This window comes from Haliotis rufescens, unplaced genomic scaffold (assembly GCF_023055435.1).
Source record: "Haliotis rufescens isolate VD_foot unplaced genomic scaffold, xgHalRufe1.0.p SCAF_8, whole genome shotgun sequence".
In the NCBI taxonomy this organism is placed as follows: Eukaryota; Metazoa; Mollusca; class Gastropoda; order Lepetellida; family Haliotidae; genus Haliotis; species Haliotis rufescens.
Window position 1 is genome coordinate 47157671 of NW_025964372.1, and position 14110 is coordinate 47171780.

At 46.4% G+C, this 14110-nt stretch overlaps 1 protein-coding gene across 3 annotated transcripts in view; it reads left to right on the forward strand.

The window, feature by feature from the left end:
• The window catches only part of LOC124152737 (ATP-dependent RNA helicase A-like), a 49158-nt gene that overhangs the window by 12563 nt on the left and 22485 nt on the right, over positions 1 to 14110 (forward strand). For all 3 annotated transcript variants that reach the window (XM_048388851.1, XM_048388853.1, XM_048388852.1), the window contains 10 exons: positions 264 to 310; positions 1054 to 1190; positions 2905 to 2994; positions 3843 to 4031; positions 6677 to 6754; positions 6880 to 6999; positions 8004 to 8217; positions 8848 to 8930; positions 9792 to 9948; positions 10949 to 11070. In XM_048388851.1, coding sequence (XP_048244808.1) covers positions 264 to 310; positions 1054 to 1190; positions 2905 to 2994; positions 3843 to 4031; positions 6677 to 6754; positions 6880 to 6999; positions 8004 to 8217; positions 8848 to 8930; positions 9792 to 9948; positions 10949 to 11070 — 1237 coding nt within the window. The remainder of the gene's footprint in view (positions 1 to 263; positions 311 to 1053; positions 1191 to 2904; positions 2995 to 3842; positions 4032 to 6676; positions 6755 to 6879; positions 7000 to 8003; positions 8218 to 8847; positions 8931 to 9791; positions 9949 to 10948; positions 11071 to 14110) is intronic.

A 14110-nucleotide genomic window follows, 5' to 3' on the forward strand; every position in this document is an offset into this window, starting at 1 on the left:
CTGACTTTGTGCCGGGGGATGCACTATTCTGTGTGTTACACACCTGACTTGGTGCCGGGGGATGCACTATTCTGTGTGTCACACACCTGACTTGGTGCCGGGGGATGCACTATTCTGTGTGTTACACACCTGACTTTGTGCCGGGGGATGCACTATTCTGTGTGTTACACACCTGACTTGGTGCCGGGGGATGCACTATTCTGTGTCACACACCTGACTTGGTGCCGGGGGATGCACTAACTGACTGTTTGCTTGTGTTGTAGGAGTTTCATGGCTGAGATGAACTTCTATGTGAAGAAAATGAACACAAGTAAGTCGCTAGTGGCTGTTGGCAATGGAGGGATTGATGGGGACTCTTCCTGTATGAGGGGAAATATTAAAGTGTTATGATGGGCAATATTAAAGTGTTATGATGGGCAATATTAAAGTGTTATGATTGGCAATATTAACGTGTTATGATGGGCAATATTAAAGTGTTATCAAGGGCAATATTAAAGTGTTATGATGGGCAATATTAAAGTGTTATGATTGGCAATATTAAAGTGTTATGATGGGCAATATTAAAGTGTTATGATGGGCAATATTAAAGTGTTATGATTGGCAATATTAAAGTGTTATGATGGGCAATATTAACGTGTCATGATGGGCAATATTGAAGTGTTATGATGGGCAATATTAAAGTGTTGTGATGGGAAATATTAAAGAGTTATGGTGGGAAATATCAAAGTGTTATGGGCAATATTAAAGTGTTATGCTGGGAAATATTAAAGAGTTTTGCCTGGAAATATTCAAGTGTTATGCTGGGAGATATTCCTGAATGCTGGGAAAATATTTATATATGTGTTAATATGGGAAAAATTATAATGTTATAATGAGATGTTCCTGTATAATGGGAAATATTAAAGGTTTATGTATATTCCTGTATGATGGGAAAGATTTGAGTCAATTTTCGATATGGCTACAATGTGTGAAGCAAACTTTCGATGAAATGTTGCTGAGATAGGGCTTTGGATCCCGAGCATTCCAAATTGACATGAAGCTTGTTGTTCCCAGACATCCATGCACAAGAACATGGATCTAACAAGCAGGTGGCCTCCAAGTCCTGCGCTCTGTCCCTCGTCCGACAACTCTATCACATGAACGTCATCGAGCCTTACACAGGTCTGAAGAAGAAGAAGGATTCGGAACAGGTGTGTTGGAGGTGGTCAGTCTGACCAACATTTTGAAAGCCACGTCCAGTGACTGATTGTCTGTCTGTCTGTCTGTCTGTCTGTCTGTCTGTATATCCTGTAACTGAGAAGGAATTGTATGTGTAGTCTAAAAAAGTAGTGGAAACTTTCACTAATTCAATGTTGAAAGTCCTAACTTTGGTCACTTGTTATGGAAACAAGGAAAATTGTATTGAGCTGAATCTTACATCAACAAACTAGTGTATATTTGGTGTGTTTTTATTTATAATCTGGTGTTTTGTTGTATCAAAGTAAAGATAAGATACACAGATGAAGAACTTCTTTCTTACAATTAAGAGGGACATTTTTGTGTAGGTTCTATCACTGTTATTACACACTTGCTCGTTATCGAGCAAGTGTTTGCTAACAGTGTTTGAACCTACACCGAAAAGTTGTTGATCCATATATCTTATCCTAACTTTGTACTCCAACTTCTAAATGTCCCTCAAAGAAGTTATTGTATCATTGGTACAATGTGTGAATAGGTACAATGTGTGAAGCTCATTTCTGGTGTCCCCGTGATATTGCTGGAGTATTGCTAAAAGCGGAGTAAGACCATACTCACTCACTCACTCACTCACTCACAATGTGTGAAGCCCATTTCTGGTGTCCCCCGCCGTGATATTGCTGGAGTATTGCTAAAAGGGGTGTTTCACCATACTCACTCATTATTGTTGTATCAAGATCAAATCTACTCAAAAACTATTTAATGGTCACTGGTATTTGCCTGAATAACAATACCTTAGTCAATATGTTTGAGATCAGTGCTTTTTATTGAGGTTGAACAAGGTACAGTCTCTTGAAATGACTACAAAGAAATGAAACGGCAACCAACTTGATGTTTCAATAAAAATCATGAACCTACTCTACTACTTTAGCTTTAAAGGGCAAGTAAAGTGGAAAAAATGATTGCGATTTTGTTGCGAATATCAATATCAACTGAACATGCTGAAGGCATCTTCAATGTTGTTACTATATGTTGTGATAAAAGTTATGGACATGCAAATTAAATGGATGAGCCAATTAAAAAGGCTGAGGCAGACAGGGAGGTGGCACAATCATCATGATCATTAAAATTGTACTTGCCCAAAACCGGGAAACAGTTTTTTACACCAGTAAAGGGAATCCCGACAGAGACAGAATTTTTCATTTGGCCATGTTGGCGGAGGATTTTGTCTGTCAGTTTTTTTGTCTGTTTTAGGCTATTTTTGTTTTTCAAATTTAATTTTGGTCCAGCATTTATGAATATGTATGTGCTAAAATATTGAAATTTGCAAAGTGGCTCTGCCCTTTAAGAGTAATTTTGGTTGTAAGAGAATATACTATCAGTTGTTTGAATGATGCCAAGTATGTCATAATAAAAGATGGTACTTGTTGTTACCCTACCTGGACTTTGGCTTTAAAGCGTTAAAACAAGGACTGGTTTCATGGAAGTCAGTATAATTTGTTTGAGTATCAGTATATTAATTCTAAATGTTCCAAAAATGACACCCCAAGACAAAATGTATAGAAATCAGAATAAAACCTCGGGGCCATGATGAAACAAAGAGGTATTTATTGAGTGTAGTTAAGCACATGGTTTCGGTACTATTGTGGTAAATGTGGTTTTGTGAATCTGTCTCTTTGTTCTGAGAACAGTGAAAAACGGTTGTTGTTGTTGTTGTTGTTGGTGTAGTTGGAGCCTTATGATGTTGCTGTCAGCCCCGAGTTACAGACCCAGATCATGCAGGTGCTGGACAAATGGGGTATTCAGCCAGTTCCCAGGGTGAGTGGGTTTTCTGTGTGTTCACCATGACAGCCATGTTTCTTAGGGTTTAGGGGTGGTCGGGTAGCCTAGTGGTTAAAGCGTTTGCTTGTCACGCTGAAGACCCAGGTTCGATTCCCGACATGGGTACAATGTGTGGAGCCCATTTCTGGTGTCCCCCGCCGTGACGTTGCTGGAATATTGCTAAAAGCGGCTTAAAACCAAACTCACTCACTCACTCTTAGGGTTTATATTTTTCACTTCCATTTTGAGTCGAAAGCTTCATACTTGTTTAGGATATTTCACTTTGTATAAGGACAGGCCTTATTTTCTATTGTACACACAAGTCAATCCTAAATTTGGAAAATTTGAAAAAGATTCAGGTGCTGTGTTTGATTAGGATTCATTGTCATTTTTCAAAATATTGAATCAGGTCAGTCTGAAATACAGAGGGGACCCGTGAAGATTCCGGAGTAAAATAGGTCTTCAGCAACCCATGCTTGCCGTAAAAGGTGACTATGCTTGTCGTAAAGGCAACTAACGGGATCGGGTGGTCAGGCTCGCTGACTTGGTTGATGCATGTCATCGATCCCAAATGTGTGGATCGATGCTCATGATATTAATTACTGGATTGTCTGGTCCAGACTCGATTATTTACAGACCGCGGTCATATAGCTGGAATATTGCTGAGTGCGGCGTTAAACAGCAAACCAATCAACCAACCAAATACAGAAGGAAAAGTCTTGTATGTATCAATCCATTTAGATGACGATACATCACCCAAAAATTCTGTAAGAGGTTAGTGCCTGGGAGTGGTAAAGCAGTAGGACATGATGTAGTTGCTGATGTCTTCAATGATATTTTGTCAGCCTCATCAACCCCCTCTACCAGCGGAGGATGGCTCGGTCCCTCCCGTGTCCCTCCTTTCTCATGTCTCCCTGGATGAGTTTGAGCCTGCCCCCAAGCGGAGCACCCCGGGGGTGGTGCCCTGGTCCCCACCCCAGTCGAACTGGAACCCCTGGACCAACTGCAACATAGACGAGGGACCACTAGCAATGGTGAGACACTGGTTGAAAGTTAGGACCGCTAGCAATGGTGAGACACGGGTTGAAAGTTAGGACCTCTAGCAATGGTGAGACACTGGTTGAAAGTTAGGACCACTAGCAATGGTGAGACACTGGTTGAAAGTTAGGACCTCTAGCAATGGTGAGACACTGGTTGAAAGTTAGGACCACTAGTAATGGTGAGACACTGGTTGAAAGTTAGGACCACTAGCAATGGTGAGACACTGGTTGAAAGTTAGGACCACTAGTAATGGTGAGACACTGGTTGAAAGTTAGGACCGCTAGCAGTGGTGAGACACTGGTTGAAAGTTAGGACCTCTAGCAATGGTGAGACACTGGTTGAAAGTTAGGACCACTAGCAATGGTGAGACACTGGTTGAAAGTTAGGACCGCTAGCTATGGTAAGACACAGGCTGAAAGTTAGGACTGCTAGCAATGGTGAGACACTGGTTGAAAGTTAGGACCACTAGTAATGGTGAGACACTGGTTGAAAGTTAGGACCGCTAGAAATGGTGAGACACTGGTTGAAAGTTAGGAATGCTAGCTATGGTGAGACACTGGTTGAAAGTTAGGACAGCCAGCAATGGCGAGACACTGGTTGAAAGTTAGGACTGCTAGCAATGGTGAGACACTGGTTGAAAGTTAGGACCGCTAGCAATGGTGAGACACTGGTTGAAAGTTAGGACCGCTAGCGATGGTAAGACACTGGTTGAAAGTTAGGACCACTAGCAATGGTGAGACACTGGTTGAAAGTTAGGACCGCCAGCAATGATGAGACACTGGTTGAAAGTTAGGACCGCCAGCAATGGTGAGACACTGGTTGAAAGTTAGGACCGCTAGCGATGGTAAGACACAGGCTGAAAGTTAGGACTGCTAGCAATGGTGAGACACTGGTTGAAAGTTAGGACCACTAGTAATGGTGAGACACTGGTTGAAAGTTAGGACCGCTAGAAATGGTGAGACACTGGTTGAAAGTTAGGAATGCTAGCTATGGTGAGACACTGGTTGAAAGTTAGGACAGCCAGCAATGGCGAGACACTGGTTGAAAGTTAGGACTGCTAGCAATGGTGAGACACTGGTTGAAAGTTAGGACCGCTAGCAATGGTGAGACACTGGTTGAAAGTTAGGACCGCTAGCGATGGTAAGACACTGGTTGAAAGTTAGGACCACTAGCAATGGTGAGACACTGGTTGAAAGTTAGGACCGCCAGCAATGATGAGACACTGGTTGAAAGTTAGGACCACTAGCTATGGTAAGACACTGGTTGAAAGTTAGGACCACTAGCAATGGTGAGACACTGGTTGAAAGTTAGGACCGCCAGCAATGGTGAGACACTGGTTGAAAGTTAGGACCGCTAGCGATGGTAAGACACTGGTTGAAAGTTAGGACCACTAGCAATGGTGAGACACTGTTTGAAAGTTAGGACCGCCAGCAATGGTGAGACACTGGTTGAAAGTTAGGACCACTAGCAATGGTGAGACACTGTTTGAAAGTTAGGACCGCCAGCAATGGTGAGACACTGGTTGAAAGTTAGGACCACTAGCAATGGTGAGACACTGTTTGAAAGTTAGGACCACTAGCAATGGTGAGACACTGTTTGAAAGTTAGGACCGCCAGCAATGGTGAGACACTGGTTGAAAGTTAGGACCACTAGCAATGGTGAGACACTGTTTGAAAGTTAGGACCGCCAGCAATGGTGAGACACTGGTTGAAAGTTAGGACCACTAGCAATGGTGAGACACTGTTTGAAAGTTAGGACCGCCAGCAATGGTGAGACACTGGTTGAAAGTTAGGACCGCCAGCAATGGTGAGACACTGGTTGAAAGTTAGGACCACTAGCAATGGTGAGACACTGTTTGAAAGTTAGGACCGCCAGCAATGGTGAGACACTGGTTGAAAGTTAGGACCGCCAGCAATGGTGAGACACTGGTTGAAAGTTAGGACCACTAGCAATGGTGAGACACTGGTTGAAAGTTAGGACCGCCAGCAATGGTGAGACACTGGTTGAAAGTTAGGACCACTAGCAATGGTGAGACACTGGTTGAAAGTTAGGACCACCAGCAATGGTGAGACACTGGCTGATAGTTAGAACCGCCAGCAATGGTGAGACACTGGTTGAAAGTTAGGACCACTAGCAATGGTGAGACACGGGTTGAAAGTGGTTCTACTATGTCCTACCTTGAAGAGCTATAGAACAAAATTGTTGAATGTACGTCCTATCGCACCGACATATCATCAAGTCAGTCCGATTTACCTCGTTTTGCACATGCTCAGACTTGCGTTCCAGCTATCTGTTCAAGCTTAACATGTCTTCAAACCATGAGTTTTAATATGACGTTTTACGAGAATTAACACAAATTCAAAATTCATGTGACTTCCATTGACTCATTGAATGCGGCTTTTTGCTTGAAAGCGGGGTATAAGGGTATTAGTCTGCCTCTCAGAAATACATGTGTGGCCTGCATTGCTCGTGGCGGGGTATAAGTGATTTATTCCCCGACTCAGAAATTTATTCCCTCCAAGATGGGTTGCACTGTATTTTATCAAGATCACATAGACCAATCAGATCTCATCATTATGACATGGAGATATAAGACGTATTTCATGCCAGCTGTATAAATGTTGTGTACATTTGCCAGGCCAGTCTGGAGCAAGTGAGTCAGGACCTTTACACCTCCCTGGAGGACCAGCGAAACCGTGACGAGCAGCTTCAGAGGGTACGTAGAGTCGGATGTTTTGTTCAAACTTTTCATAGACTAGTACAAGCAGCCACGCACACACATTGCTCAAGTAATTTGATCACGTCAGACATTCATGTCTTGGTTGTTGACATGTTTTGTAGATGATGTCCGATCGGTCGAAGCTGCCGGTGTTCGAGTCCCACGACTACATCCTCCAGACGATACAGCGAAGCCCTGTGACACTCATCCGGGGGGAGACTGGGTGTGGTAAGACTACACAGGTGGGTGGAAAGACAGCAGACCTGTCACTCATCTGGAGGAGATCCAGGGTAGAGTAGGTCTTCATCAATCCATGCTTACCGTAAAAGACGACTATGCTTGTCGTAAGAGGCGAGTATGGTCAGGCTGATCCCAATTGCGTGGAACGATGCTCGTGATGTCAATCACTGGATTGTCTGGCCCAGACTCGATTATTTACAGACCACCGTCAGATAGCAGGAATATTGCTGTGCAAACAAACAAACAGCTGGGGGGAAATTGAGGAGAGGGACCTGTCACTTATCTGGATCAGGTGATCAGGTGATCAGAGACTTGGTTCTTGGTTGATGTTGGGTCGGGGTACCCCGACGATGTGGATACTTGTTCACAATAAACATCATTGGATTGTCTGGTCCAGACTCAATTATTGACAGTCTGCCGTCATCATGTAGCTGAAATATTGCTGAGTGAAATGTTAAACAACAAACAAACAAACAACATGTAACATGTTTCAGTGTGGGGCTGGAGGGAATCCCTAAAACCTGTCCCGAGTCATTCTTGCTGCACATGGTCACGCACCCACCACGACCATTGTTGCATAACCTCATCTGACTTTTGACCACATGTCGGCAATATATAACAATTATTGGGGCAAATGCCCCCCAAAACAAAAAGTCCTATTCCCTACCAGTGTCCCTACCTCACTCAGATTCCGAGTTATGATTGGTCCTCAGCAACCCATTCTTGCCTTAAACAACAAACAAACTATGCTTGTCGTAAGAGGCGACTATGCTTGTCTTAAGAGGCGGCTATCGGGATTGGGTTGTCAGGTTCGCTAACTTGTTTGATGCCTGTCAACGTATCCCAATTGTGTAGATCGATGTGCATGATGTCAGTCACTGGATTGTCTGGTCCAGACTCGATTGTTTGCAGACTGACGTCATATAGCTGGAATATTGCTGAGTGTGGCGTTAAACAACAAACAACCTTCACTCACTCACTCACAAATATGATGTTGACGTATCAGGTGCCGCAGTTCATCTTGGACCAGATGGTGAACGAGGGTCGCGGTGCCGATTGTGGCATCTTCGTCACACAGCCCAGGAGGTTGAGTGCCGTGTCTATTGCAGAGCGAGTCGCCAACGAGAGATGTGAGAACCTTGGCGTGTCTGTTGGATACAGTGTCAGATTTGAGTCTGTCCTGCCTCGACCGTATGGAGCTCTGCTGTACTGTACCGTTGGTGAGTATCACTGGTACACCCTGGTGCTCAGGGTTAAAGGAATAGAACAAGGACTGGTCGGCTCAGAGTCAGTACACTGTGTCTGAGTGGTGTATCTACTATAAAACCAATATGGGCCCTGACCAGTACATACAGCCACGCACAAGTGCATGCACGTCCCTATGCACGTCACCCCTATCTTAGTACCCAGTAAAAATTCTTTTCCAGCTTATATAACTTTAAGTTTTCTAAATTTTAATACATATGTCAAGGGTACATCCGGACGAGGCCACTATTTTGAATGTCGATCTGTTCCAAACTCACATTCAATGAGGCATTTTGATTGGTTGATGATTTCACTGAGAGGAATTCTGTGCAAAGTTTAATATTGATAGCAGAGATGGCAGTGGTGACATCACTTCTGAAACAAAGATAGGGTGGTGATCGGGCCCATGGTATTCATCATAACAGAATGGAGATATGATCCACTGGATAATCACGAATGCTTGAATGTCACTCAGCTCCTGTCTATGTATTGTTAGACTTGTTGGAAACCTGAAATAATGTTGAAAAAAATTGCATGAAGACTCTGTAAGATTGATACAATGTACTGCATGACTTGATGTATAATGATGTTGTTGACTTGTCCAGGAACGCTGCTGAGGAGGCTGGAAGGAGGATTGAGGGGCGTGTCTCATGTCATCGTTGATGAAATCCACGAGAGAGATATCAATGTATGTAGCTTGTTGTAATGGTTATTTTCTCATGTAATCATACACTGTTTCAATATCTAACACAAAAAAGGAAGCATGACTTTGCTGTTAATTTTACTTGTCGAAATGCTTTGCTTGAACATTAAGCTGACATACAATGATATGAGTGAAGGCGACATAAATCACTTCTCAATAACTGTTAACAACATGTAATGTTCTCCCACCCACCTATTCACTCACTTGGGGGCACGGGTGGCCCAGTCGTCTAAGGCACCGCGATTCGCTGTGCAGAGTTGCTTCCCTTGGGTATGCCAGAAACCTATGACTGTGGGTTTGAATCCCAGGTCGCCCTGATTATGTTTCTAGGTTTGTCAGCACCATACCCCTGCTCGTGGGTTTCACTGAAGTGGTAAACGTCTGAGACCTGCATCATCTCAGGCTTTCCTCCCACATGAAGCTGACACGCCGTGATATAACTGGAATACTGTTAAAAGCGACATTAAACCCCACTCACTCACTCACTCACTCACACTCACTCACTCACTCACTCACTCACTCACTCACTCACTCACTCACTCACTCACTCACTCACTCACTCACTCACTCACTCACTCACTTTCCAGCCCCTGACAGAACTGGTCCCCAGTACCCATACTTTTTTAAATATTTCAAGTATTTCAAATATTTTTTAACTTACCCTGCATTACTCCGTATTGCAGTGACTTGGTTCATTGCATGTCATCATACCCTGTTGGCATGGAGTGTTGGTCATAATATCATGAGCTGGGTTGTCAGCCCCTGACTCTGTCATTTAGAGACCGCTGCAACATGGCAGGGATATTGGAACTTTGAAGTGAAACACTGACTGCCTCTGTATTGCAGACTGACTTCCTGCTTGTGCTACTGAGGGACATGGTGCGAACCTACCCTGAGCTTCGCGTAGTGTTGATGTCGGCAACTGTGGACACGTCGCTATTCCAGGACTACTTCGGAGACTGCGAAGTAGTGGAAGTGTACGGACGGGTCTTCCCGGTGCAAGGTCAGAACTAGGTCATACTTGGTTCAAGGTCAGAATTAGGTCATACTTGGTGCAAGGTCAGAATTAGGTCATACTTGGTTGAAGGTCAGAACTAGGCCATACTTGGTGCAAGGTCAGAACTAGGCCATACTTGGTGCAAGGTCAGAACTAGGTCATACTTGGTGCAAGGTCAGAACTAGGTCATACTTGGGGCAAGGTCAGAAGTAGTTCATACTTGGTGCAAGGTCAGAGCTAGGTCATACTTGGTGCAAGGTCAGAACTAGGTCATACTTGGGGCAAGCCAGAACTAGATCAAAATGGGTGCATGGTCAAGACTAGGTCATACTTGGTGCAAGGTCAGAACTAGGTCATACTTGAGGCAATGTCAGAACTAGATCAAAATGGGTGCATTGTCAGGACGAGGTCATACTTGGTGCAAGGTCAGCACTAGATCAAAATGAGTGCATGGTCAGAACGAGGTCATACTTGGTACATGGTCAGAACGAGGTCATACTTGGTGCACCTGAGGAATAACTTGACCTGCATGAATAATTATGGTTGTCCCCTCGTTTCCGACCCATGAGGATTAGTGTTTCTCATCACCATGGTTACAGTAAAAGCTGACCTGTGTGAACTCTGGGTGGTCAAAGTGCCAGACTTGGCTGATTGTCCTTGTACCCAGTTGTCATGAGCTGATGCTCATGCCATCAACCACCAGTATTAACAGGCTGCTGTCCTCATGGACATCCCAGTTAACCACTTCCTAACGTGGGGCTGTCAGGTAGCCTAGTGGTTAAAGCGTTAGCTCGTCACGCCGAAGACCCGGGTTCGAGTCCCGACATGGGTACAATGTGTGAAGCCCATTTCTGGTGTCCCCCGCCGTGATATTGCTGGAATATGGCTAAAAGCGGTGTAAAACCATACTCAGACAGACAGACTTCCTGACTTAATTTACTCCATGTATGTACAGCTTGATGATTGATTGTCGTGTCATGTGAGGCCCTCCCCTGCTTCTGTACAGAGTATTACCTGGAGGACTGCATCCAGATGCTCAACTTCGTCCCGCCCCCGAATGACAGGAAGAGAAAGAAAGGAGGAGGAGGAGGAGGGGGGGACGACCTCCCTGGAGATGAAGAGCAAGAGGTTAGGTTCTACGAGTACATGGGTTGGAAGGCCAGCATGTAAATGTGTTTCTTGTTTCTGACAGGGCTCCTGATTTGGAGCCCTTGACCGTAGCTTTTATCACTATCCTGGTATTGTCAGTGGCGTAAATAGTGTGTGCTTCACTGTACATGCTACAGATTAACCAGACATTTGAAATATTTGGATGAAATTCTAAAAACAATCATTTTTGACCATGTTTACAAAATAAACATGTATAGCAATTTACTACTTGTATTACATTAAGTAATACGTTACCACTGTTATACCGAGGCTGTTGTCTCCCACAACTGCTGCTATAGCAAAATCTACCACAGAGATCTCAATTACCTCATGCAGCACGTGCGTAGCCACCTAGCTGCCATGTGACACCCTTCACTCTTGTCTCCTTCGTCTGCTTAGCACCCCGCCGTGATATTGCTGGAATATTGCTAAAAGCGGCGTAAAACCATACTCACTCACTCACTCTGCTTAGCAAGACGTGTTTTCTCCTGCTGAAGCGTTCCTTGAAGATTTGGTGATATTTATTATAGTTTATTCTCTAATAAACTGTGCTTTTAATGGGGCGTTGCGGTAGCTACGCTTGGTTATAATTTTCCCGCCAAACGGAAATTTTTTTCCGCCCTTTTTTCTATATACTTGCGGGGTTCGCGTATGCACGTTGTGTTTTACGTTTCCCCTGTTCTTGTATGTTTTGGGGGTTAACATAACTTATTTCTTTAATAAAAGTTATATGTGTATGTTATATGTTCACATTGCTCGTTTATTTTCTTGTGAAAATGCTCGTTTGTGAATCATTGTGGTGCGTGCGTTGTAACCATGTTTTGTTCTTTGTTTATAGCAAACAATTAATGTCTGACATGGATATGTCCCCAGTATCCACCCCCTCTACCCCTGCTCCTCGGAGTTGTGGGGTGTGCAGAAAGTTTTTGTCTTCCCGGGATCCCCACGATCGTTGCCCGCGGTGCAGGGTTCCTTGCGGGGACACCCGGTGCATCCTGTGCGAAGGTCTGGGGCCTGCGGAGTTTGAGCGGTACCGGCTGTACGTACAGTCCGTCTCCACCCCTGTGGTGGCCGGTTCGTCCGGTCGGGGTCCCCGTGCGGGTACCACCTCCTCGGCTGCGGCGGATCCCCTTGCGGCCCTCGGGCTGTCTGGGGATTCCGTCGCCGCATTATTGTCGAAACTTGTGGACTCCAAGCTGGCGGCCTTATCGCAAGATAGGCCGCTGGCTGTTCCGTCCCCAGCCTCTTCGGTGGCCGCGGGTTCGGACGCGGGGTCCACCGGTACGCCTGCGGCTGCCGTGGTTACCGGTCCTTCCCCTGAACCGTTGCTTCCGCTATCGGTTAAGGACCGCGTGGCCATGGTGTATGACCTCTTCGAGGACATGCCAAAGCCCCTGCCGATACCGCGGGGAATCCACGGTTCCGTGGGTTCCTCCGAGGTATACGATGAGGCGTCCGACAAGGCTTTCCCGGCATCAACCTTGCTGCGCGGGATTAAGCCTTCTTTGGAGAAGGCCTTCACGGATGCCTCCGGTCGGGGTCTCCCGTTACCTCCCCCGTCGTGGAGAAAAGGGTCTTTCCCAGTACATGACCTTGCCTTTCCCGAGGCTGGTCCTTCTGCGGAAGCCCATGTGGAGCGTTTGGGGGTCCGTGCCCCACCGGTTGCCTCGGTACCTCAAGGTACCCTGCAACAGCTGGACACCCTGCTGGCAATGTCTCACGGAGACACATACCTGGCTGCAGCGGCCAGTCTGGTCGAAGGTTCTCCCACGGACCGAGACCAGCGCATTTACAACTGCTTGCTCGGTTTGAATGCTTCCCTGGAGTACGTTGCCGGGGCTTCGGCCTTTGTTTCCGGCACGTGCCATTTTCTTCGGCGCCAGTCGTATCTGGTTGCTTCAGGGTTGGACGCTGCCAATCAGGAGGTGCTCCTTTCGCAGCCTTGGTCTGCTCGGACCCTGTTTAATAACAAGATCCCTGGGGTTCTGAAGGAACAACAGGCCGCTGTGTCTGCCGAGGCCTCTCGGCACACACTGGATCTTGTGGGGTCCTTGCATAGGCGCCTGGGTGCCGCTCCGAAGCGGAGCGCGCCCCAGGATGCTGCGTCCGGCAGGCCTAAGGGGTCGGGTCCTTCTTCCTCCGGGAAGAAGCCCCGCTCTGAGGGCTCCGGTAAGGGTTCTCAGCAGCCCTTTTGCGGGAAGAAGGGGAACTGGGGGAAGCCCAAGTCGTCTAAGGACGGCAAGGGCCCCTCCAGGTGACTCTCATTGGAGGGGTTCGTGTGCCGACAGCGCCAACTTCGGTTGGCCCGTAGGCGAACCCGAGTCACTTGGCCCTGGACAGTTGCACCTGCCGCAGCCCGTCCGGCCCCCCTCTCTTTCCCCAGTGGGAGCCAGACTCCAGACTTACTGGGAGAATTGGGAACAAGTGTTCGACGACCCGTGGGTGGTCAACACGATTCGGTACGGCTATCGGCTCGATCTCAAAGCGAATCCGCCGCTCACCGTTGCCCCGTCGGCAGGTTTCTATTCGGAAACCGATCTTCCCTTCCTCGCCGATGCCATCGGCAGGTTGGTGGAGAAGGGGGCAGTTCGGGAGTTAGCTCTACCAGAAATAACACCGGGGTTTTACTCCAGGATATTTCTCGTTCCCAAGAAGGACAGTGCCGAACTCAGAATGATTCACAACTTGAAATCGTTCAACGAGTTCTACCTGCGCAAACCGCCCAAGTTCAGAATGTTGAGCTTGACGGACCTGAAAGCACTGATCATGCCGGCCGACTGGCTAGCTTCGATCGACCTGAAGGATGCTTATCTGCATGTTCCGATTCACTCGGATCATCACAAGTATCTCAGGTTTGTCTTTCAAGGCAGGCACTACGAGTGGGTTGTACTCCCATTCGGTCTTTCATCCGCTCCCTGGCTGTTCACCCGGTTAACCACCCCCATAGTGGGGTTCCTCCACCGGAGGGGTGTCCGGTACTTCGCGTACCTGGACGACTCGCTAGTAGCAAATCGAATGT